General features: G+C 47.5%; 1 protein-coding gene across 2 annotated transcripts; it reads right to left on the bottom strand.

The window, feature by feature from the left end:
* Window positions 1-20,641: 20,641 nt before the first annotated feature.
* On the bottom strand, window positions 20,642-23,527 carry LOC100281746 (glycerol 3-phosphate permease). 2 transcript variants are annotated; one of them, XM_008663682.4, is made up of 3 exons: window positions 23,390-23,527; window positions 21,553-22,647; window positions 20,642-21,458 (listed from the first exon to the last, which is right to left on the bottom strand). In XM_008663682.4, exons 2-3 carry the CDS (start codon window positions 22,574-22,576, stop codon window positions 20,881-20,883), a joined length of 1,602 nt encoding a protein of 533 aa, XP_008661904.1. In that variant the 5' UTR covers window positions 22,577-22,647; window positions 23,390-23,527; the 3' UTR covers window positions 20,642-20,880. The 2 variants fall into 2 exon arrangements, with proteins under 2 accessions (XP_008661904.1, NP_001148138.2); NM_001154666.2 differs by lacking the exon at window positions 23,390-23,527 and adding an exon at window positions 22,979-23,125 and having other exon boundaries at window positions 20,660-21,458.
* Between the last annotated feature and the right edge of the window lie 713 nt (window positions 23,528-24,240).

Below are 24,240 nucleotides of genomic sequence, written 5' to 3'. Positions count from 1 at the left end.
TCTCGCTTCACTTGGGTATTCTTTTTGCAGGAAAAATCACAAACCCAAGAGACCTTAAAGGGATTCTTGAGACGGGCTCAAAATGAGTTCGGCTTGAGGATCAAGAAAATTAGAAGCGACAACGGGACGGAGTTCAAGAACTCTCAAATTGAAGGCTTCCTTGAGGAGGAGGGGATCAAGCATGAGTTCTCATCTCCCTACACCCCACAACAAAATGGTGTGGTGGAGAAGAAGAATCGAACCCTATTGGACATGGCAAGAACCATGCTTGATGAGTACGAGACGCCGGATCGGTTTTGGGCCGAGGCGGTTAACACCGCTTGCTACGCCATCAACCGGTTATATCTACATCGAATCCTCAAGAAGACATCATACGAACTCCTAACCGGTAAAAAGCCCAATATTTCATATATTAGAGTTTTTGGTAGCAAATGCTTTATTCTTGTTAAAAGAGGTAGAAAATCCAAATTTGCTCCTAAAACTGTAGAAGGCTTTTTACTAGGATATGACTCAAACACAAGGGCATATAGAGTCTTTAACAAGTCCTCAGGACTTGTTGAAGTTTCTTGTGACGTTGTGTTTGATGAAACTAACGGCTCTCAAGTAGAGCAAGTTGATCTTGATGAGATAGGTGATGAAGAGGCTCCGTGCATCGCGCTAAGGAACATGTCCATTGGGGATGTGTGTCCTAAGGAATCCGAAGAGTCTCCAAATACACAAGATCAACCATCCTCCTCCACGCAAACATCTCCACCAACTCAAAATGAGGATGAGGCTCAAGTTGATGAAGGAGAAGATCAAGCAAATGAGCCACCTCAAGATGACAGCAATAATCAAGGGGGAGATGCAAATGATCAAGACAAGGAGGATGAAGAACCAAGGCCGCCACACCCAAGAGTCCACCAAGCAATCCAACGAGATCACCTCGTCGACACCATCCTCGGCGACATTCATAAGGGGGTAACTACTAGATCTCGTGTTGCACATTTTTGTGAGCATTACTCTTTTGTATCCTCTATTGAGCCACACAGGGTAGAGGAAGCACTTCAAGATTCGGATTGGGTGGTAGCGATGCAAGAGGAGCTCAACAACTTCACTAGGAATAAGGTATGACATTTAGTTCCACGTCCTAATCAAAATATTGTAGGAACCAAATGGGTTTTCCGCAACAAGCAAGATGAGCATGGTGTGGTGATAAGGAACAAAGCCTGACTTGTGGCCAAAGGATACTCCCAAGTCGAAGGTTTGGATTTCGGTGAAACCTATGCACCCGTAGCTAGGCTTGAGTCAATTTGTATATTATTGGCCTATGCTACTTACCATGGCTTCAAGCTTTATCAAATGGACGTGAAGAGTGCCTTTCTAAATGGACCAATCAAGGAAGAGGTCTATGTTGAGCAACCTCCCGGCTTTGAAGATAGTGAGTACCCTAACCATGTATACAAACTCTCTAAGGCGCTTTATGGGCTCAAGCAAGCCCCAAGAGAATGGTATGAATGCCTTAGAGATTTTCTTATCACTAATGGATTCAAAGTTGGAAAAGCCGATCCCACACTCTTCACTAAAACTCTTGAAAATGACTTGTTTGTATGCCAAATTTATGTTGATGGCATTATATTTGGGTCTACTAACGAGTCTACATGTGAAGAATTTAGTAGGATCATGACACAGAAATTTGAGATGTCTATGATGGGGGAGTTGAAATATTTCTTAGGATTTCAAGTAAAACAACTCCAAGAGGGCACCTTCCTAAGCCAAACGAAGTACAATCAAGACATTCTAAACAAGTTTGGGATGAAGGATGCCAAGCCCATCAAGACACCCATGGGAACCAATGGGCATCTCGACCTCGACGAGGGAGGTAAATCCGTCGATCAAAAGGTATACCGGTCGATGATAGGTTCTTTACTATATTTATGTGCATCTCGACCGGATATAATGCTCTCTGTATGCATGTGTGCAAGATTCCAAGCCGACCCTAAGGAAGCTCACCTCACGGCCGTAAAACGAATCTTGAGATATTTGGTTTATACTCCTAAGTTTGGGCTTTGGTATCCTAGGGGATCCACATTTGATTTAATTGGTTATTCGGATGCCGATTGGGCGGGGTGTAAAATCAATAGAAAGAGCACATCGGGGACTTGCCAGTTCTTGGGAAGATCTTTGGTGTCTTGGGCTTCAAAGAAGCAAAATTCGGTGGCTCTTTCTACCGCCGAGGCCGAGTACATTGCCGCGGGCCATTGTTGCGCGCAACTACTTTGGATGAGGCAAACCCTTAGGGACTATGGTTACAAACTAACCAAAGTTCCTCTTCTATGTGATAATGAGAGTGCAATCCGCATGGCGGATAATCCCGTTGAGCATAGCCGCACTAAACACATAGCCATTCAGTATCATTTTCTAAGGGATCACCAACAAAAGGGAGATATTGAGATTTCATATATTAACACTAAAGATCAATTAGCCGATATCTTTACCAAGCCACTAGATGAACAAACTTTTAACAAACTTAGGCATGAGCTAAATATTCTTGATTCTAGGAACTTCTTTTGTTAAATTGCACATATAGCTCATTCATATACCTTTGATCATGTCTCTCTCATATGCTATGACTAATGTGTTTTCAAGTTTATTATAAACCAAGTCATAGGTATATTGAAAGGGAATTGGAGTCTTCTGCGAAGACAAAGGCTTCCACTCCGTAACTCATCCTTCGTCGTCGCTCCAGGCAACTCTCCATCTTTGGGGGAGACGGACTCCGTCTTTGGTATAATCTTCACTCATTTATTTATGACCAAAGGGGGAGAAAGTAATTCTAAGGGCTCTAATGACTCCATTTTTGGCGATTCATGCCAAAGGGGGAGAGAGTATTAGCCCAAAGCAAAAGGACCGCACCACCACCTAATTTTAAAATAATTTTCAATTGGAAATTTCAAATTGGTATCTTATTATGTTCCAAAGGGGAAGAAACTAGAATTTTCAAAACTGATAACTTAAAACCCTCTTGAACACTAAGAGGAGGATTTCATCTAGGGGGAGTTTTGTTTTAGTCAAAAGAAAAGCATTTGAAACAGGGGGAGAAAATTTCAAATCTTGAAAATGCTTCGCAAAATCCTATTCATTTACCTTTGACTATTTGCAAAAGAACTTTGAAAAAGATTTACAAAAGAATTTGCAAAAACAAAACAAGTGGTGCAAGCGTGGTCCAAAATGTTAGAAATGAAGAAACAATCCATGTGCATCTTATAAGTATTTATATTGGCTCAATTCCAAGCAACCTTTGCACTTACACTATGCAAACTAGTTCAATTATGCATTTCTATACTTGCTTTGGTTTGTGTTGGCATCAATCACCAAAAAGGGGGAGATTGAAAGGGAATTAGGCTTATACCTATTTTCTAATTAATTTTGGTGGTTGAATTGCCCAACACAAATAATTTGACTAACTAGTTTGCTCTAGTCTATAAGTTATACAGGTGTCAAATGTTCACACTTAGCCAATAAAAAGACCAAGAATTGGGTTCAACAAAAGAGCAAAGGGACAACCGAAGTGTGCCCTGGTCTGGCGCACCGGATAGTGTCCGGTGCACCACCGGACAGTGTCCGGTGCACCAGGGGACTTCACGCTGAACTCCTCACCTTCGGAAAAATCCAGAGGCGCTCCGCTATAATTTACCGGACTGTCCGGTGTACACCGGACAGTGTCTGGTGCTCCAAGGAAGAGCGTCTCAGGAACTCGCCAGCTTCGGGAATTCGCTCCGCTATAATTCACCGGACATGTCCGGTGTGCACCGGACACTGTCCGGTGAGCCAGCGGAGCAACGGCTACTTCACGCCAACGGTCACCTGCAGAGGCATTAAATGCGCGCCAGAGCGCGCAGAAGTCAGGCACGCGCGAAGTGGCGCACCAGACACTCTACAGTGCATGTCCGGTGCGCCACCGGACATCCAGGCGGGCCCAGCAGTTAGAGCTCCAACGGTCGGAACCCAATGGCCTGGTGACGTGGCTGGCGCACCAGACACTGTCCGGTGTGCACCGGACTGTCCGGTGCACCATGCGACAGATAGCCTCCACCAAACAGCTAGTTTGGTGGTTGGGTCTATAAATACCCCCAACCACCCACCATTCATTGCATCCAAGTTTTCCACTTCTCAACCACTTACAAGAGCTAGGCATTCAATACAAGACACACCCAAGTGATCAAATCCTCTCCAATTCCACACAAGACTTTAGTGATTAGCGAGAGAGATTTGTCGTGTTCTTTTGAGCTCTTGCGCTTGGATTGCTTCTTTCTTTCTCACTTGTTCTTGTGATCAAAACTCCATTGTAAACGAGGCAAGAGACACCAATTGTGTGGTGGTCCTTGCGGGGAAGTTTTGTTCCCGGTTTGATTTGAGAAAAGAAGCTCACTCGGTCCGAGGAACCGTTTGAGAGAGGGAAAGGGTTGAAAGAGACCCGGTCTTTGTGACCACCTCAACGGGGAGTAGGTTTGCAAGAACCGAACATCGGTAAAACAAATCCGCGTGTCACACTCTTCATTCGCTTGCGATTTGTTTTTGCACCCTCTTTCTCGGACTCGTTATTATTCCTAACGCTAACCCGGCTTGTAGTTGTGTTAATATTTGTAAATTTCAGTTTCGCCCTATTCACCCCCCCTCTAGGCGACTTTCAATGGGCAGCGCTCCTGCCTTAATGAATGTGAAGTGCTCCTGCATGCCTTATAAAACAAATAGAAGGAATGAAAATGAAAGCGAAGAATCATCAAATGGTCCTACTCATTGTAATGACGAATGAGGTTAATTTGTCAACAATCGCATCAACTCATAAATGTGAAGCTTTAAAATAATTATTAGATTATGATTTGAGTAAAGCAAAACATGTGAATTATGCATGTTCTTTGCAGCAGAAAAAGGCTTCTATCCCAATCGACAAATGAAACTAAATTGATGTGATTCAAAATAATACAGTGTGATCTATTTTCCAAAGGTTGCCCTAAAAGAGCATCAGATAGTCAATAATAATTAAATATATGATGTGGCCAAGTTGGACTCCAACAAAGTTCAGTTCCATGGGTGTCCATAGAGCTTATACCAGGTGAAGAAAACAATATTGCACAGAACATGAGGTCAACTTCAGTTATTTATCAGGCATGTCCCAAGTGGCAGTTGATATTTTCACTATAAGTGTAATGCATAAAAAAGTAACAGATTTCAGACAAGGTATTTATGAGCAATCAAATTCAGGAACTATAAAAATATATAAAATTCAGAATGTGAACAAATGAGTGGAGGGTCATGCTAATAGTATGTGCTACATTGCAGGTATAGAGAATAATAGACTAACAAGTAAATAAAACCTACACAAAGGATAGACAATATAGAATGAAATACATTGGGCATTGCGAGCCTTGTTCTGGAGCCGGCAAACCTGAACATTAGTTGCGCCATGGTGAGAATTCGACAACGGTCCACATCAAGATTCCGGAAGTTATACAGGCAACAACGGTCCAGCTGTTACTTATCTAGATGCTAGTCCCGATTAAATAGAAGTATTCTACACATTGTTCATTGATGATGTGAAGTTATAGGCATAGGATCCAAAAGCATGGAACCCGTTTAGTACAAATAAATGGAAGACAAATAAACCACCCACAAACCATACACAGAAAACAATAGATAATCAAAATAATTGATGCTGGTGTCTTCAACATAGCCTTCCAAATTGGCAATTGCTCGGCTGCTCTAATCTTGATCACATACACCCAATAGAAGGATAATACATACATGCAGAGCAATGTCGTCGAGGATATAATAATATAGAAGAATCGATAATTAAGCTACAGAAAGATTGATGGTCAGGTGAATTAAATAAGAGATTTTAGATTCCTCTATAATAATGGGTCAAAAAGACAGCCATCGATTTTGAATGGAAGTGCCCCCCAATAGTATCGCTTTCTAAATTTAGGATAAACATAGAGAGAGAACTGGGTATACTCTATTGAACTGCATTGCAAACTCGATTTTTTAGCCAAGGGAAAGAACGGGGGAATTAATAAGGTCTACATGATGAAAAACAAATAAAATTCACTCTCTAGCTTTCTGAAATTCAATGAAACTGAAACCACAATGTTTACTGATTGTGTTAAATGCCTTATCACATTCACATATTATAGAAAGAGAGATAAGCAGCATACCCACGCAAAACCAAGCTGTCTAATGGGTTCATCTACAGGATCAAAATTCAATATGCGTTTTTCTGCCTCTCCATTTAGCCATTTGATCTACTCCTCGGTTTCTACAACGATGAACCGTTATTAGTGCATGCTTAATGCTGATCAATGGATCAATGGAAATGGTAAGAGTGACCCGGGAGATCTATAGGAAGGTTTTTGCCTAGCAAACAATTTACCTTCCAGTATCCTTCATAGCGAACCAAGCCCGTTTGCAATCCAGTGCTGGCCTTCTTCCCTGTTGCTCTTTGCTGCCATTTATAGAGGGGTTGTCTTTCACTCCATCATCATGGTAGAGAACCTGAATGTCCCTGTGCTCCTTCAGCAGATTGTAGCATGCCCACTGCTTGGCTCTGCACCTGTGGTAGCTTGTGGAGGAAAGTATTCTGTTCTTCGCTTCCTTGATGGTCTGAATATAGGCTTTCAGAGCCTCCCTCGGATAGGAAAATATCATATGAAGAATATTTGACGTTTTAGAGAAGTGAAGGTATATAATTAAATGATCATGTTGCAGACTCTACTGAACCAACAAATGAATTGCAAGGCTTCACAACAACAGCCCCATGGACACTGAAAGGCATAGGTAAATGGACTGTAAATTTTAAGGAGAGCAGGCTAGTTGTTGTCATCTAAAAAGTTGATACATAACATACTGTACTTCAGATTTTCCTGAAAAATGTTAAATCTAAACGAATCAAATCTGACAGGCATAAGGCCCTCACCGCGTACTCACAAAAACCATAAACAAACTATTTTTTAAAAGAGATTCATGAACCATTTGAAATGGGAATTTTTGGGGAAACCAAAAACGAAGGCGCTTGAGGGGATTAAATCAACTAAAGATTAAGAAGTCTCCTCACATGTTCTATCACCAAAATCCTTCAAGAAATTCGTCCCAAATCGCAGCCAAAATATAAGAATTAAAATCCACCAAATAAGTCATAAAATCACATTAAAAGAAAAATCGGAGTACAAGAGGGAGACAAATCCTGCATAAACCCGCTAGAAAATCGGTGAGTCCTTGAGGTCGAAGGTGAGGGTTAGTGTGACAGTGGGGGACCCCACGCGTGGCGTAGAGGGACGAAGTCTTGAGGAGGTTCCGAGTTGATCGTCTTTCCCGGTGTCCGTGGGTGCAGTGGAGCGGCGTCGTTGTTGATGGCAGTGGGGCCACAGATTGAAGGAGAGCGTTGTGGATAGTTGGAGAGCACCATGGTTCGTCGCCTCATGTGGGAACGGAGAGTGGGAACATGAACCGGGAGAGACCTTGCCCATGTGGAGGTAGGCGGTGGCGCGATTGGTGAGGAAGGCGATGTCACTGGGGTCAAGGAGCGCGCTGAGGGTCTCGCAGCAGATGTGGCGTAGAGGGAGCAGGCGAGCGCGATAGCGCCGGGGGAGAGAGAGCCCGCCGCGCCACCGACGTGAGACCCGTTCTCCAGAGCCGGGACCGGGAGGCCGGCGAGGTGGATAGGGTCGACCGCGTCGTGGAGGCTGGTGGCGGCGTGGGCGAGCCTGAGCTTGGCGGCGGCCGCCTGCGCCGCCACGTTGCCCTCCGCGTTGGTGACGAGGAGGCGCGGCTCCAAGTCGGAGAGGTAGAACTCGAACTCCTCCTGCGTGTAGCCGGGTTGAGCGGCGCCGCCACACCGTGCGCGCGGATCACCGCCACGAACATGACCACTAGCTGTGTACATACAGACCGCATTCGCACGCGCGTCAGGTCCCGACTCTTGCTACTCTGGGGCTCTACGTCGCGCAGGCAGGAACATGACCGATCGAATTCGAAAGGAGACGAAACTCGATGGTGTTGGGGAAGGAGAGCGCGACGACGTGGCCTAGGAGAAATCCGGCGTCGGCGGCGAGTTGTGCGGCCGCCGCGTCGATGAGAGCGTCGAGGGCGGCGTGCATGAGCTCCAGCCTGCCCGGTACGGCAACTACGCGGCGGGTCGGGAAGGCGGCCGCCGCCTCCTTGAGCAGCGCCGTCAGCGTGGTGGCCTCCATCGTCGCCATGGCCATGGGGGGAATCGGGGTGAGCAGAGCGGAGATGCGCTGTTGCGTGGTGGCCTTCCATAGATGGAGCGAGGAGGAGGAGGAGGTGGCGGAATCGACGGATGCGGACGCGCAGTGAGGGGGAGAGGAGGAGGTGGTGGCGGCGGAATCGACGGATGCGAGATCTCGAGGCGCGGGGGTTTCGCGGCGGCTGTGGCGCGCGGGCGTGCGGAGGATGGCTGGGCGTGCGGTGCGGGAGGTAGTTGCGCGTGCGGGTAGGGAGCGGGGGCAGTCTACACTGCCCCCTTAATAGTTAGTACAAATTAAGTTCTTACATCTTTGCAACTGTTTATTTGACTTGAATTCAAGTTTTTAGTGAGAAATTTCAGGTGTAGCCTATTCACCACCCTCCTCTAGGCTACTTTCATGGATAAGGACACAAACCCCTAACGATCGTGTCTTACCTGATTCGTGACCCTCATAAATGTCCCCGCTCCACATCTCAGTTTCAGACGACCCCCAATCATTAAGGGGACAAGGATATGTTTTATGCAAGCGGCACTTGAGGACATTGGTCAAGCAGCCAAAAACTGCATGGTTTTGAGGGCACACTGTGTCTCTATGTATAATGACTCTCGACTTCCATTTTTAGTTCATTTAGTGTTTGGGAAGAAAAAGTGTCGTAGTCTGCTTTATGGATTCTCCCGACCAGCATAGTAGTTGTAGATGTTTAAAAAAACGCAAAACCCTTCTTTGTGTGATATAACATGGGTGGGGGGGGAAATTAGCTTGTTCGCTGCGGCTTGCTGCGGCTGCAATCCGGCTGCGGCTGCGGCTTCTACAGTATTTTTCTCTCTATGGATTGCAGCTGCAGCAATCCAAACAGCTGCAACAGTGTCGGCTTGTAGCCAGCCGAACACGCCCAATAACTCTTGAACTGTTGTTGTTCGAACTGGTAAATCTATCCTGAAAAAGAGAGAGAGAGAGAGCAATCGAACTTCACAGCATTCCACATTGTCGCCCCTATTACTGATCCAATGATCAAAGCTGAACGCTGCTATCCGCTTGCCAAACACAACAAATTTTTCTTTTGCACCCGGTTATTCTGGTTATCACACACTGCTTGTACCGAGACATGTAAATGTGTCTGCCTTATTGCCCATATCACCACTCAAGGTAGGTAAAACGGTTGTCTTCGACTGTCTTTTATAAAAGTACTTTTTTTTAAGACGGTGCATATAAATAATAGGTTTCGAAAACTAAATAACAAAATAGTTATTTATAGTCAAAATTTTATTAGTTTGGCTCGAATCTTATCGAAAAGGGAAAATAATAGGACACCGGAGATAGTATGTTTATCTTGTGTGTACAGTAGAGTACCGTGCAGTGATGTGAGGTTGTACGTGTCCTTAACTGCATGATTAGATAAAAACATGGGCATTACTGGTGAGCAACAGTCAAATGCTAATTGTCAAATCCCTTTGTTGGGTCCGCACGGCACGATCTCCGCAACCGGAAACACCCGCGATCGAGCGAGCGGGCGGGCGGGCAGCCACAGGCCGCAGCCCCGCACTGGCACTGCGCACTGGGCGTGTGGTTGTGGTCCAAGCTATGCGCTGTCCCTTCGCCCATAAATACTTGCGCACCCGCAGGTTACAGTTACAGTACAGCCGCGATTTGATTATTTCCGTGGCTTTGGACCCTCCCTCCCTCGACCACATGGCCTGCCTGCCTGCCTGCGACCCTGTCCCTCAAGTCTAGTATCGGTTCAGCAGAAGCTGCTGGCTGTTTGTTTTCTGCTCAACCTTGCAAACAAATCTAGGATTTGAAAGAAGAAAGAAAAAAAAAACGCTTAAGCCTCCATGTTGTTGAATGAGTGATGGATGGGGTTTGAGTTACCCTCCCTGTCTGCTGACGTCGTATACACTATTTTTGTTGTTGTTGTTGTTAAATATAATAGGCTCCTCCCGAGCCGTGAGAGTGTGAGACTAATAAACAAAGTGCATGAGAACGTGCTATCCGAGCATGAGCCTGCTGACAGCTCCTTTTTTTTCTTTCTTTAAGCGAAGGGGTGGGTGGTGATGGCGAGTCTCCGGTAGCAGCAGCATTTGTTTAAGCAACGACTCCTAGTGCTTTGCTCCCTACGTACCTTGCCCTCCCTCCCACTATATGGATCCTATGCACCGAACAAGACCTGCAATTTAGGGCTGCAAATCACTCGGATCTGACCTCACACTTCATCGCCTTATATGGATTGGTTTGGAGTCAATAATGTTATTAGGTAGGTTGGATTTAATTTTTTTCTTATATTTTTGTGTGGTTATGGGATAGATGTCAAAGTTATTAGATTTGGGTATGAGCTAGACGTGGGGTGGTTTTTTTTTTTTTTTTGTCATTAGCAGGTTTAAGCCGACGCGGCCTCATCAGCGGCAGGCGGCAGCAGCGTGGGACACCCCTCCACTGGCGGGGGCGGGAGCCGAAGGCTGAAGGGGAGAAGAACTGGCATGCGCAGAGAGGCTCTGCCGCCGGCAGAGCGAGAGCGGTGCGTCCACAGATGTTGTTGCACTGCACCTGCACGCACGACATCGACACGTCCCAGCAAGGACCACACCCACAGGCCACAGCACTGTTGGGCAACATGATTTTCATCTCATCTGTCACCTCCCAAGGTCTTCCCCTATGCAGTCATGGGACTCTGGACTCGTCCTCCTCCGCCCGCGCCTGCCATGGCACGAACGGCAACGCGAAGGTAAAAGGCGCCGGATCGTTGGATGTCTGGACTCTGCCGTTATTGGGTAGCGTTCGGGCATTGCACTCGATGGATGATGCGGAGGTCACGCAGCAGCGCAAGCGCAAGCGCAGAGCAGAGCAGGAACAAGCTTGGCCGCCTGGCAGCAGGCCCACGAGATGGCGTGTCGTGCCGTTGTTAATTTGTGCCTTTCCTGGCTCCTGGGCAACGAACGGACAATCAGGCCAGGGGAAAGCACCCCCCGTCGCTTCCTTGCAGGGCCGCAGGGGCAAGGCACGGCATGACATGGTCTTTGGTGTCTCTAGCTCTGCTACTGCTCGAACCGCCCCGCACGCCGCTTGCTGCCGGCATCAAGCGATCTTAATTTCATCTTTATCGTCACCGCCGTCGTCGCGTCGATGATGAGGTCTGCCGGCATCAAGCGATCTTAATTAATTTGATCCTAAATATATATAGTACCCGTGTACTAAAGCTCTATCCTCATTTCCTCTTTATCTCACCATTTATTGCTAGTTATAAAACAATGGCCGAGGGACGTCCCTACTAGACCTCTAAGGACTAGTTTGGACACACTAATTTTCCCGTAGGATTGGTGGGGTTTGAGGGATAAATAGACTAATTCCATCCCCTTCAGTCCACATAAAGGATTATGGATCAAAATTAACTAGCCCTAAAAAGAAGGCATGAGAATCTTCAAGTGGTTAGGTCCAGCACTGCAGCTGCAGCTATATATGCAACGCAATGTCTAAGGGACCTCTCAGTTCTAAGTGCTAGCTAGCTTCTGTATACACGCGTTAACATCTAAACCGTTAGTCTACCTAGCGCCAGTAGTACATGCGCGCAGCGGTGCCTATCATCATGTCATGAACAAAGCCATGCAATAATACATGGCTTTCCTCCTGGGACGGAAAGGGCTCGAAAAAAGCAAGAGTAAAGGTAGTATGATGCATGCATGTAGAAAAGTGATGTATATACATGGTATGGCCCATCCATATACGCACATGACCGTGAATCAAGCTCTAGGGTAGCTAGTGTACATGATCTATCTCTTCGTGCATAAGCTATGTATCTCGTGTGTGTGTATAGTTATAGTATTTAGAGCTCTGGACTCTGTATAACTATTGGAAGCGTCGACTAGGTGCGCAGACCGCATCAGACCCTTTTTTACTTATTATACCTAACTGCTTACGACAAATTATAATACGAGTTATGCTGATGTGTGTAACAATTTATGCAAATCTATGGGCCATCGCGTAGATTTCGTCCCGCATATTACGTGCATAGGGCCCACGATCCCACCCACGCGCTCGCAGTTATCCAGTCCCACGCCGCCACTATAAAAACACCCCACGCTGCCAGGGATTAGGTTTTAGCGGCGGCGGCGGTTCCCTCGGGAGTGCGAGCGCCGGTGATCTTGGGGGCCAGCAGCGGTGCCACCCCGAGGCAGGCGACCGATGGTGGCGCTCCACCAGGAACGAGCGACAACGACGCTCCTGAGGCGGGCGCGCAAGCGGCGACGCGTTCTCGAAGCTGACGGACGGCGGCAGCGCACCCTAGGCCCGATGGCAACGGCGTTTGTCCCGTCCGTCTCTGCGATGGCCACCGCCGCTGCCGCTCCAACGTCTGTGGCGCCGTCCCCTGCGCCAAAGGCCAACAACAGCAGGAAGGCGGCGGTGCCTGGGATGACTGGGTACGAGCTGCTCAAGCGCGTGAAGGAGTCGGCGGCGCTCAGTGACATCCTCGTCGTCATCATGTCGTCGGAGAACGTGCCCAACCGCATCACCCGCTGCTTGGAGGAGCTCGACCCGCGCCTCGCTGTAATTTAGGCCCTATTCGTCGTTACGAAATAAATTGATGATGTACGCTAAAATTTGTACCCATTTACGCTGTTTTGGTTCACGTTTTACGCTGAAATTTGACCGAGCCAAAATCCGTGCACGATCGAACGTGCGCAATTTTCACGCCGTAATTTTCGGGCCCCATTCGCTGTTACGAAACAGGTCTATAATTTATGTAAATTTCGTATTCATTTACGCTATTTCGTTCACGTTTTATGATTAATTAAATCCACCCGAGCCAGAACCCTAGCACGATCGGCTGCACATGATTTTCACGCCGTAATTTTGGGCCCCGTTTGTGGTTACAAAACAGATATATGATTTATGCTAAATTCCGTATTCATTTACACTGTTTTAGCTCACGTTTTACGCTGGAATCCGTCCGAGCCAGAACTCGCGCACGATCGGCTGCACGCGATTTTCATGACGTAATTTTGGGCTCCGTTTGCTGTTACAAAACAGATATAGGATTTACGCTAAGTTCCGTACTCATTTACGCTGTTTTAGCTCACGTTTTACGCTGGAATCGGCCCGAGCCAAGACCCACGCACGATCGGCTGCACGCGATTTTCACGCCGTAATTTTAGGCCACGTTTGCTGTTATAAAACAGATATAGGATTTACGCTAAATTTCATACTCATTTACGATGTTTTAGCTCACGGTTTACGCTGGAATCCGCTCGAGCAAGGACCCACGCAAGATCGGCTGCACGCGATTTTCACGCCGTAATTTTAGGCCCCGTTTGCTGTTATAAAACAGATATAGGATTTACGCTAAATTTCGTACTCATTTACGCTGTTTTAGCTCACGGTTTACGCTGGAATCCGCCAGAGCCAGAACCAGAACCACATACTGCATGATTTATGCTGTCAAGTACATGTCATTATGCAGTCGTAAACGCTGTCCACAGTGTCATATTCGTTCCACGTGATTCGAGCGTCAAAAAATTTCTTTATGCATGGTTTACACATCTTTATCCATATATATATATATGCATTCGTATATTGCCTTACGCTTATCGTCCTGGATTCTTGGCTGTCGACTGCATGGCTGACGCAAGCACGCAGGTGCTGGATCGACCGTATTCTGACTGGGGCTTCTATTAGCAGGGGAAGCCCAAGGCTTCCATTATATATATATATATATATATATAAACGAAAAACTATTCGACACGTACAGGTTAGACGACCAAATTAAGTTCAGGTGATGAGCATGTTGATCCACTCACCATGAATACATGATCATGACGAACAAAAGCTACTACAGCCGCATGTCACTGTGGAGAACAAAGATATGCCAACCGCCAAACCCCCACCCCCCACATTGCAAAGCTGCAAAGCGACGTGTTTTTAATTAATTTGGCCTAGCAAAAGTCGTAGGCGACGGTGACGAAAGAATGTGAAGAGAAAGAGATCTCGAAATACAAAGTGTGACGTGAACGACCTGGAAGTAATGGGTTGAGGGGTTCAGATAAGCGAGATGAGACGAAAAGGCTACCGCACCTCGATGCGCAGGCGCGCTGCCGGAAAGGGAAAAAAAGAGGAGAGAACTTTGCATGCGTTGCGATCACACACGAACACGACGAGTAGTACGTACACGACTATCGCCTCGATCCTCCTGCGCCACGCACATTTTTCATTATGCGACCTTTTTAATCTTTTAGAACCTAGAAAGTACGTATATACTGTAGTAGAAGCAACCGTTGTTGTAAAACAACACTCGAGGTCGAGGGTATATTTATTATGTCCACTGATTATTCATTCAACTGCACTTCGTTGGCTCCCTGCTGCATGCCCTGCCCTGCAGAGCATGCATCACCTACGACCGAATTGAGGTGAACAGTTTTGTTTACCTGCCCTTTTCTTGCGTGATTGTACGTGCGCGTAGGACTGACGCTGCCACCTCTTTTTTGTCAGAGAAACCACACGATCCAAAAAGGATGCACCTATGCACGTCCGAAAGCTACGCGCGAGACGAAGAGATAGGAAAGCAGGAAGCAGGGGCCCAGCTGCACTTCTGAAACCTGGTCTCCATTTTCTCCAGCCACTCATTTCGTGTGGTCATCCTCTGCATACAGAGTGCACTATTAGGACTTTCGGTTACACCAATCCAGAAGGAGATTGTAGGGGTTTAAATCTCCGCCTATTTATTTTTAACTAGGAGGGGATTTAATGCCCTCAAATCCCCTCTGAATTGGTGTAACCGAACATGCTCTTAGGGGGTAGAGTTTGAAATGAAAGAGGTGGATGAGTAACCTATTCGAGATAGTCTAAAGAGGGTGTTTGGAGCTACTTTAACTCTAGAAAATTGGTGTAGTTGATGGGCAAGATTATAAGTGCTTAAAAAAAAGTGTGGGTCTAGACTATAGACTCGTGAACATAGTCACATAATTTTCGAATCGATATGGTCAATGAACGTGATGAGCTAACTACTATTGTACCCGTTTTTTTGACTATGGTTAGGAACCTTTAGAAAATATTTAGACAAGTCATTTTGTTTATTATTTAAATTAAAAATATTTTTAAAACTATTTAAATTCATATTATAAATTACAACTCCACGTTGTTGTTGTTACCTAGAGCAGTCTCAAACATACTCTATATCCCTTCATTGCAATTTTATAACTGCTCTTACTTTTAAATTTAACCGAGTCTATATAAAAACACAAGCATTTATACAAAATAAAACAATTAAATTAAATTTCTGACATATAATTGTTTGAAGTTATTAATATTATTAGTATTGTCTATAAATAGTTTAAATCATTCATCTTGCTGATGCTCCTCGTCCTCAACTATTCACTTAACCGTACCCTCATCCATACTCATATGGATATCTATAGGGGTGGAAACGAGCGGCTCGGCTCGGCTCGGCTCGTTGCGGCTCGCTCATGCAACGAGCCAAGCTCAGCTTGACTCGTCCATCTTGTCGGTGTTTTGGGTCCGACCGCACATCCGGGGTTGCCCATCAAGGTGTTTTTTAGGAGTAGGACGGTGTTACCGACTGTAGTTCGATGGTTCGTGCAGGGCGCACGAGGAACTGTGAACAATGATGTACAGGTTCGGGCCGCTTAGAGATGCGTAACACCCTACGTCCTGGCGGGAATGTTTTATGTGGCGGATTACAAGGGAACTCTCTAGTGTATGGAACGTAGAGAGTTGGGGTGGATCGCTGAGTAGTGAGATCGATCCATTTGAAGGGGTGCCCCCTAGGCTTTATATATTCGACCGTCGGGCATTACATGTGGATATGATAACAGCATGCTGAAAGGGAATTAGGCTTACACCTATTTTCCTAATTGATTTTGGTGGTTGAATTGCCCAACACAAATAATCGGACTAACTAGTTTGCTCTAGCGTATACGTTATACAGGTGCCAAAGGTTCACACTTAGCCAATAAAAAGACCAAGTATTGGGTTCAACAAAGAGAGCAAAGGGATAACCGAAGTGTGCCCTGGTGTGGCACACCGGACTGTGCCACCAGACAGTGTCTGGTGCACCAGGGGACTTCACGCTGAACTCCTCACCTTCGGGAAAATCCAGAGGCGCTCCGCTATAATTCACCGGACTGTCCGGTGTACACCGGACAGTGCGATCGTCCTGCATGCGTGCGCTCCGGCTCCTGTCACTGTCATGTCATGATGAGAACGTGGGAGTCGGGTGCGGAGGCGCTTGGCGTCTTCCGCCGCGGAGACCGGCGGGCAACCCGACCTCACCTGGCGTTCGGCGGCCCGCCATTTTCCCCGGGTGAAAACGCCCCGCTGCTCGATTACATCGGGTCTGTTTGTTTCGGCTTCTGGCAGCTTCTGACCACCAAAAGCTGCTGCGGACTGCCAAACGTTTAGCTTTTCAGTCAGCTTCTATAAAATTCGTTGGGGCAAAAATCATCCAAAATCAACATAAACACATAATTGGTTGAGTCGTTATAATAGTAGGATATGTCGGGCCTGTTTGTTTCGGCTTCTGGCAGCTTCTGACCACCAAAAGCTGCTGCGGACTGCCAAACATTTAGCTTTTCAGTCAGCTTCTATAAAATTCATTGGGGCAAAAATCATCTAAAATCAACATAAACACATAATTGGTTGAGTCGTTATAATAGTAGGAATCCGTCACTTTTTAGATCCTGAGCCCTATGAACAATTTTATCTTCCTCCACACGTAATCATAATGATACTCAGATTCTCCCCACAGCCAGATTCTTCCCACAACTAGATTCTCAGAAAAGCTGGTAAAAAAAAAGCTGAACCAAACAGGCTCATCGTGTGGTCGGGGGCTCCGCCCGGCGCTCATCCTTTTCCGTCCACCCATCAATTTCGCTCGCTCGCTCTCGCGGCATCGCCATCTGCTTTCTTTTTCTTTAACCGCCAAGCCTTTCCCGGCTGCAGCGCTGGTCCCCAGACCTCAGGCCAGGCCGCGCGCGTGCAAGTGGGCTGCGTGCGCTGGCGCTGCTGCTGCAGGTCTGATCGGCGGACACTAGTTGGAGGAGATGAGGAAGCTAGGGGACGGGGGCGGTGGCGATCGAGAGATCCAGGCAAGGTTTACAAAACGGGTAAAAACCGGTCGGTTTACCAAAACCGCTTGACGTCTAGGTGTGATTTCGGTTAACCACCGATATTTTTTTAAATTCGTTCCAGATTCAAAAAATTTGAAAAAAAATCATAAAAACCGAAACCGCTGGTAAACCGTTTTTTTTGTCCGGTACATCGTTATTTTAGACCGGTAAATCGCTAATTTTTGCCGGGAAACCGGATTTAATGCCACAATTGAGTATGTAGTGGTCAATTTAGCTATATTAATCTTGCTTAATGTTATATACTATATGTGAAGATGTTATATGCTATATACGAAGATGAAACTCGTAGCTCAAGTCAAGTTTAGTTATTTAGTGGTCAATTTCGGTTTCATTTTCTGTCAAGATGGATTCCGTGGATCAAGTAGCTTCAGTTCTTCTAATAAGTATCCGTTTGAACAAGACTCAAGCTAGAACCCTTAGCTCCAGTTCTTCTGTATGTGTTCCTAAGATTTGCTGACTAGGAGAAAAGTTCAACACTTGGTGAGGTGCACATGCAATACACAAACACCACACACACATACCAGTATGTTTTTTTGCTTTCTGGATAAGTATTTGTTTGCCGCTCTTGTTTTCTCGATAATGTATCGCATATATTTTGTATAGATCTATCACTATCACTATGACAGATTGAAACAATATCACGATACTTCCAACATGTCTAAGTACTATCACTATGACTCGAGCCGAACATGTGATTATTGTGAAATAAGTCAACTTATGTGTCGTCGCCTCGTTGGAGAGTTGTAAAAGAATTTGTATTTGATTATTGCGGAGTTCGCTGGTTGTTTGATGCATGAGAACTGGAGTTTGTGGTTGCATACGTAAGTTGTATGTTATTTTGGTGAACACATGTCGTGTGAATCAATTAATATTTACTGTGCAATGTGAATTGAGCAGCCTACAAATAATTCTTTTAAAAAAATTTCATTTTTCTGTAAAAAAACAACAAAAACCAGTTTGTTTCGCGATTAACCGACGGTTTAGAGCGGTTTTCGCCGTTTTTCACCGGTTTTCCGTCGGTAAACCGGTTTGAATTCAAATTGATTTGAATTGCTCAAACCGGTCGGTTTTTACCGGTTTCCACCAGTTTACCGACAGTAAACCGTTATCGGTGGGTAGCGGTTTTTTAAGGCTAAACGGTTTTGTAAACCGTGGATCCAGGTCGATCGATCCCCGTTGGCGTTGGGTGCTGCCGCTGGAGCTCTCCGCTGCACTGTACCGCCTTCATCGATCCGTTTTGGAGCGTAGCAGCAGCAGCGTACACTGCCCTAGCCGAGAAAAGGCGAGCATTGCTCCAACAGGCGGGGCATCGACTGCACGAGACGCCGAGCTTTTGCTTTGCAGGGCTGCCCGAATGGTTTGGACCAGGCAGGCTAGTGGCAGTAGGCAGTAGCCAGTAGGCCAGTGCCTAGACTCCCCCGTAGGTATGGTACTGATGAGTGGTGCAGCTGGAACAGTGCGCTGTAGTCTGTACACTGCTCTGCCTTGTCCGCGTTGCTGGTGGATACTAGTATCATATTGGTTGCTTTCGGCCGCGCCGAGACGATCCAGATTACTACCACGCACGGAACCGATCTGCAGGTTATTTACAATAAACAAGGAGGGGAAAGCTATGGCGCTACTGCGTGTCCACCGCCTACGTGCTTTGCCGTGGCCATCTATCTCCCTCCCGCATCCGATGCCGATGCTGGAACATATTCGTGCAGCCTTCGCGGACAAGGCTGTTCGTTGCCTTGGATCGCCGGCGGCGCAGTGACACGAGCCCACGACAGTGCACAGATGGCTACTGTTTGTTCTCCTGGTGCGGGGCGCGTCAACGCGCGCGTGTGACGAAAATGAGTGACCCGGCCGCATATCCGGTCACGAGAGCCAAGAGAGAGAGAGAGAGAACTCCCATCCCAGGCCCATTGGTTGCAGATATAGGGAACTGTAGGCCCAGAGAAAATTCGGCCCTGCTGTTTAGCGGCAGGATCTGAACGCAAATGTCTAGCAAAAGGCCTGGAAAGAGCCCAAGTATACAACTGGACTTAGAATGTCTAACACTGCAGTATAGCTCATCTGATTGCTGGCTTGCAGCCCTTGCCCTTTAGACCAAGGGCCCGCTCGGATCCACCTAAAATTTTAGTCCTATCTTATCCTATCGGATATTTGAATATCAGTTAGAATTGTTAAATACGGTCTAATCATAAAACTAATTACATAGATAAATAATAATCGGTAAGACGAGTCTATCAAGTCTAATCAGCCAATTATCCGCTCGTATGGTGCTACATTAAACCATTACTAATTATGAATTAGTTAGTCTTAATAGATTCATCTCGTCGTTTAGTCTTTGTTCTATGTAATCAGTTTTTACTATATGTAATACTTGTAATTAATATTCAAATATCTGATATGACATGGACTAAACTTTTAATCAGACGAACCAAAACAACAGCCAATCAAGCTATTTATCTATTGTCGGTGTCTCGACCCGAAGTTCTTACTAACTAGTGAAATAATGTTACGTGCCCTGGTCCAGATGGAGTGATGCAAAGTGACACAAGTAGTTTATCCTGGTTCGGGTGAGAGAAAGCCCTACTTCCAGCAGAGCGAGGATGAGACGTATATTACTTGTACCTAAGTCCTTGAGGTTGATTGAGGCAAGTGCCAATATGGTGCTGGAGGTGAGAATCGTGAACTGTTCGCCTGCCTCCGCTTGATTGAAGCCGTGGACTGCTATATTTATAGCCTCAAGGAGGGCTGGTAGGAGCACCAAGGTTGCCCGCGTATGGTGAGGAGGTAAAGCCGAGCCCCTGTAGATGGTACCGCCTCGAGTATGAGGCTTGTACTTGTTGTTGACTTATGTCCGATGCAAACGCATGATTCCTGTTGAGAGCCGAGGCTAAGGCCAAGGGCTCGGTCATATTCCCGAGCCTACCTGACACGAAGGTTGCCTATGCCATAGTGGTTGGTGGAGTGCTTAGTACGGCGAAAAGCCCTTTGGTAATATATGAGCTTTGTAGTTTTCGGTAATGTCGGGCGCCCTTTTTGTCGCTAATATCGAGGCCGAAGCTGGACTCATCCGAGGTGGAAGCCCATCCGAGGCCGTCATCAAGCCCACTTTAGAATTCGTAAACGTGTGCGACACAGTTAAAAGAGTGGCCTCCTACGGAGTTCCTGCGAGCAGGTTGCAACTATTATGGGGCACATCTAGCCAGTCCCTCTCCTCCGGGCGCTGTCGGAGCCAGGAAACGCCCGTCCGCAGCCGGAGTATTGCAGCGTGAGTAGCCAACCGCATTCATCTTCGTCGGCAACCAGAAGACATTCCATATACATATATACCATGACGAACCAGAAGCGGTGAAGCACGGCACGGCAGGAGCAAGATCCCACAGTTCCGGGACAGAAGCGCACTGCGCACCTGCTGCCACAGTCCCACCAGGCCTAAAATCACAGGTGATCTACTCTCCCGCCACCATTCCATGTCACCAGGAGACCACAGCCGGGGCGCAGCTAGAAGCGATCTACGGTTCGTCCATGGAGGAGGAGGACACGGGCAGCAGGTCGCTCGCAGCAGGGGCGGGCGTCCTCCGGGACTCCATCTTGGCGACCACCTCCGCCGCCACGAGCCTGGACAGCAGCAGCCCCGCGACGAGCGCGGACGCCATCAGCATCGTGAACACGGCGCTCCAGCTCCTGGCGGAGATGTAGCCCGTGAGGAGCGGGCCGACGGCGGCGCCGATGGACCCCGTGCCGTCGATGATCGCCGTGACGGTGGCCAGCGCGCGGGAGTTGCCGTTGAGCGAGCTGTGCGTGCCGAGGTCCGCGGACACGGCCGTCGTGATCAGCGCGTAGGGGCCGTTCACCAGCATCCCCGTGACGAACATGAGGGCGATGTTCCAGGCCAGCGAGACGTTCCCGTAGACGCGGTAGAAGAAGAGCGCCGGTATCGCCGAGAAGGTGAAGCTCGCGGCCGTCAGCGCCCGGGCGTCCAGGTGGTCGGAGATGTGGCCGGCGAGGATGCCGCCCACGACGCCGCCCACGTCGAACAGCGTCGACAGTACCCCGGCTGCGGAGTCCGACAAGTATTCTCCACCGATAGCTGAAACACAGGAACACAGTTATTAGTTAGAACCACAGCGATTCGATGCAGTAAAATAAAATGGCAAAACATTTTAGAAACTTGACAAACAAACCTGTGTGGCTGATATAGAAGGGAAGCCAGTACAGGAACGTATACGCCACAAGCTTGCAGAAGAAAAGGCAGAGGGCGAAAGGGGCAACACCAGGGATCCTCCACGCCTCAATAAACCCAACCGCCTTTTCCTCTACATCTGCGCGTCGTCGTTCAAGCAATGGAGCGTCCTTCAAACAGAGATCCTCCTGGACTCCAATCACATCAGGCGCAACAGGCAAGAGCAGGAACACGGCGAGCCCGACCAGCGCGATGACGACACCGGGCACCACAAAGCTCCAGCACCACCCGTACCTCAACATGGCAGCGGCGACCAGCGAGCCGGAAATGTTCCCCACGGAGGTGTGGGCGTTCCACACCCCCATGATGAGCCCCCTCTTGCTCTTCCCGAACCAGTTGCCGACCACCGCCACCACCGACGGCCACCCGGACGACTGGAACAGGCCGGCCACCATCTGCACGGCCAGGAAGTAGTAGAAGCTGTGCACGTCGAGCCAGTAGCCCGCTCCGAAGGCGGCGGTGAAGAGCCCGGTCCCCACCATCCCTACGGTGAGGAGGACCCTCAGGTCCACCCTGTCGCCCAGGTGGCCCGCGAAGAACATGCCGGCCGCGTACGCGCCGAGGAACGCCAGGTCGATCTCGCCCAGCAACGCCGTGCCGTCTTCCGCCTCGTTGAACGGAACCCAGCCGCCGCCGCCGCCGCTGGAGAGAGAGCCGCCGGCGCTGCTGTTGTCCGCATCTTTGAGATTATGGAGATAGAAGAGGTGGCTGGGGGGCCAGTAATGCGCCGACGACGTGCCTAGGTTCGTCTTCGTCTTTGGGTCGAGGACGCTCTTGACGACGCTCGTGGTTTTCCTGGTGGCGTGGTAGCTGGCGTAGGATAGGAACGTGAGCACTAGCACGAGAGCCTGGCATGATCTGAAGGAGATGGGGCTGCCACGGACCCGCTCCAAGAGCTGAATTCCCAAGGGCTTCCTGTTCCTGCTGCGCGTTTTGCTTCTCTGATGGCCCGAGGATGAGCCCATGAGTGAAGTGAATGGATCTGAACTGAGCTTTCCTGCAGAGATATAGCTCAAATAGAGCCGGTCGGTGCAGCCTGAAAAAGGGTCAAATAGAGCCGGCATCAGAAACCATCCACAGGATTATGGCACCGACAATGAGCTCTAAACTATTATAATTGTTGCAGAACAGTTCTAAACATATCGATTTATTAGTCAAATTCAACAGCCCTTGACATCAGCATAAGCGTACGCGCGCGAACACCTAAAAATAAGCCTCCGCCAAAAAAAAAAGTAGACATTACTCCCCATCCGATAAGAGCAACCCAAATATCCATATATAGTTTTTGCGATAACTACTTATCTGTAGATAAAACAACCTAAATATCGTATAGCCTTGAAGTGGCAGAACACGGGACGCGCGCGAACCTTGAAGCAGGATTGGAGAAGAGCCGACCGCCGCTGTTCTTGAAGTTTTTTTTCCCCAAGGGAGCAGGCAGCGGAGCTGTTCCTGGCTGCTGCGCGCGCGGAGCCCCGAGGGAGGAAGGAAAGAAAGGCGGAGGAGGCCAGCTTTCTGGGCCGTGGCTTCCGAGGAGTCTCGGGTCTTATAGGGAGGGAAAGAGAAGAGAAAATCGGCAAGAGCCTTTTGCCTGGCCGGCGGGTTTGTTTCCCTTTTACCTCTTCTGGTCCCGGTGAGGTCACAGTCACACCCACGATTGTTTTATTTTGACTATCTGTTACTTTAATTTACCGTGGTCTTCTTCTTGTGTTAAGGTTGTCAGACTTTTTTTTTACACCACCATCACCACTAGCTCTGCAAACCTCTGCTGTTGTACGAACCTTAATTTGAGGCAGTCGGTGCTTGCTTGGCGTGAGGCGATCAAGCAAAGCCGCAACTGCAAAGGAGAGGCGATCGACGACTGCTCCTTGTTCCCTCCGGTTGGTGACCGCACGCACTGGGTTCTGGCCATCCGGCAGATTTCGATGGCGGCTAGTAATGATAGAGAGAATATAGCGAGCGGATATTCTCCTGGCGACGGATATTCCCGGCGCTAAAATGCCTCCAGACCGGATCCTCTCGTACTTCAGCCCCACAACCGTAGGGCCCACGCAACCACGGCGATGTCATGGCATGCATGCATGTGCGGTTTAATTTTTTATTATTATTATTATTATTATTATTATTATTATTATTATTATTATTATTATTATTATTATTATTATTATTATTATTATTATTATTATTATTATTGTTGTTGTTGTTGTTGTTGTTGTTGTTGTTGTTGTTGTTGTTGTTGAAGTAAAAGTTACTATAGGGGGTCCTACAATATTTTATTGCTTATTGCTTTAAAGAAACCAGAGTGCGGGATAGGATACAGGAGGGTGAGTACAGAAGAAAGAAGAAAGAAGAATTACAGAACATAATAAAGAAGCCAGGTTCTAATTTTATCTCCAATTACTGGTTTAACTCGGTGACTAAGAAGGTTCATTTCAGATTTGAACATAGCACGATAACCTTCCACCGTGGGCGGAGTCTCATTGAACACCCAATTATTTCTGCATTTCCAGATGCCCCAGGTCAATAGAATTATGGCTTCAAGTTTCCAAGGGACTTGCCAACGTCTTCTGATTCTTAAAATGGTGTTGAGTAAATCCGCAGAATGTGAAGGAGAGATTCCAATCAAGGACCA

This window comes from Zea mays, chromosome 10 (assembly GCF_902167145.1).
Source record: "Zea mays cultivar B73 chromosome 10, Zm-B73-REFERENCE-NAM-5.0, whole genome shotgun sequence".
NCBI classification, from domain to species: Eukaryota; Viridiplantae; Streptophyta; class Magnoliopsida; order Poales; family Poaceae; genus Zea; species Zea mays.
This window is presented reverse-complemented; position numbering and strand designations above follow the sequence as displayed.

Coding starts and splice junctions, on each gene's coding strand:
- LOC100281746 (XM_008663682.4), bottom strand. CDS start 22,576: ATGGGCTCATCCTCGGGCCATCAGAGAAGCAAAACGCGCAGCAGGAAC. Junction 21,459..21,552: donor CTTCTATATCAGCCACACAG/GTTTGTTTGTCA, acceptor CCTGTGTTTCAG/CTATCGGTGGAGAATACTTG.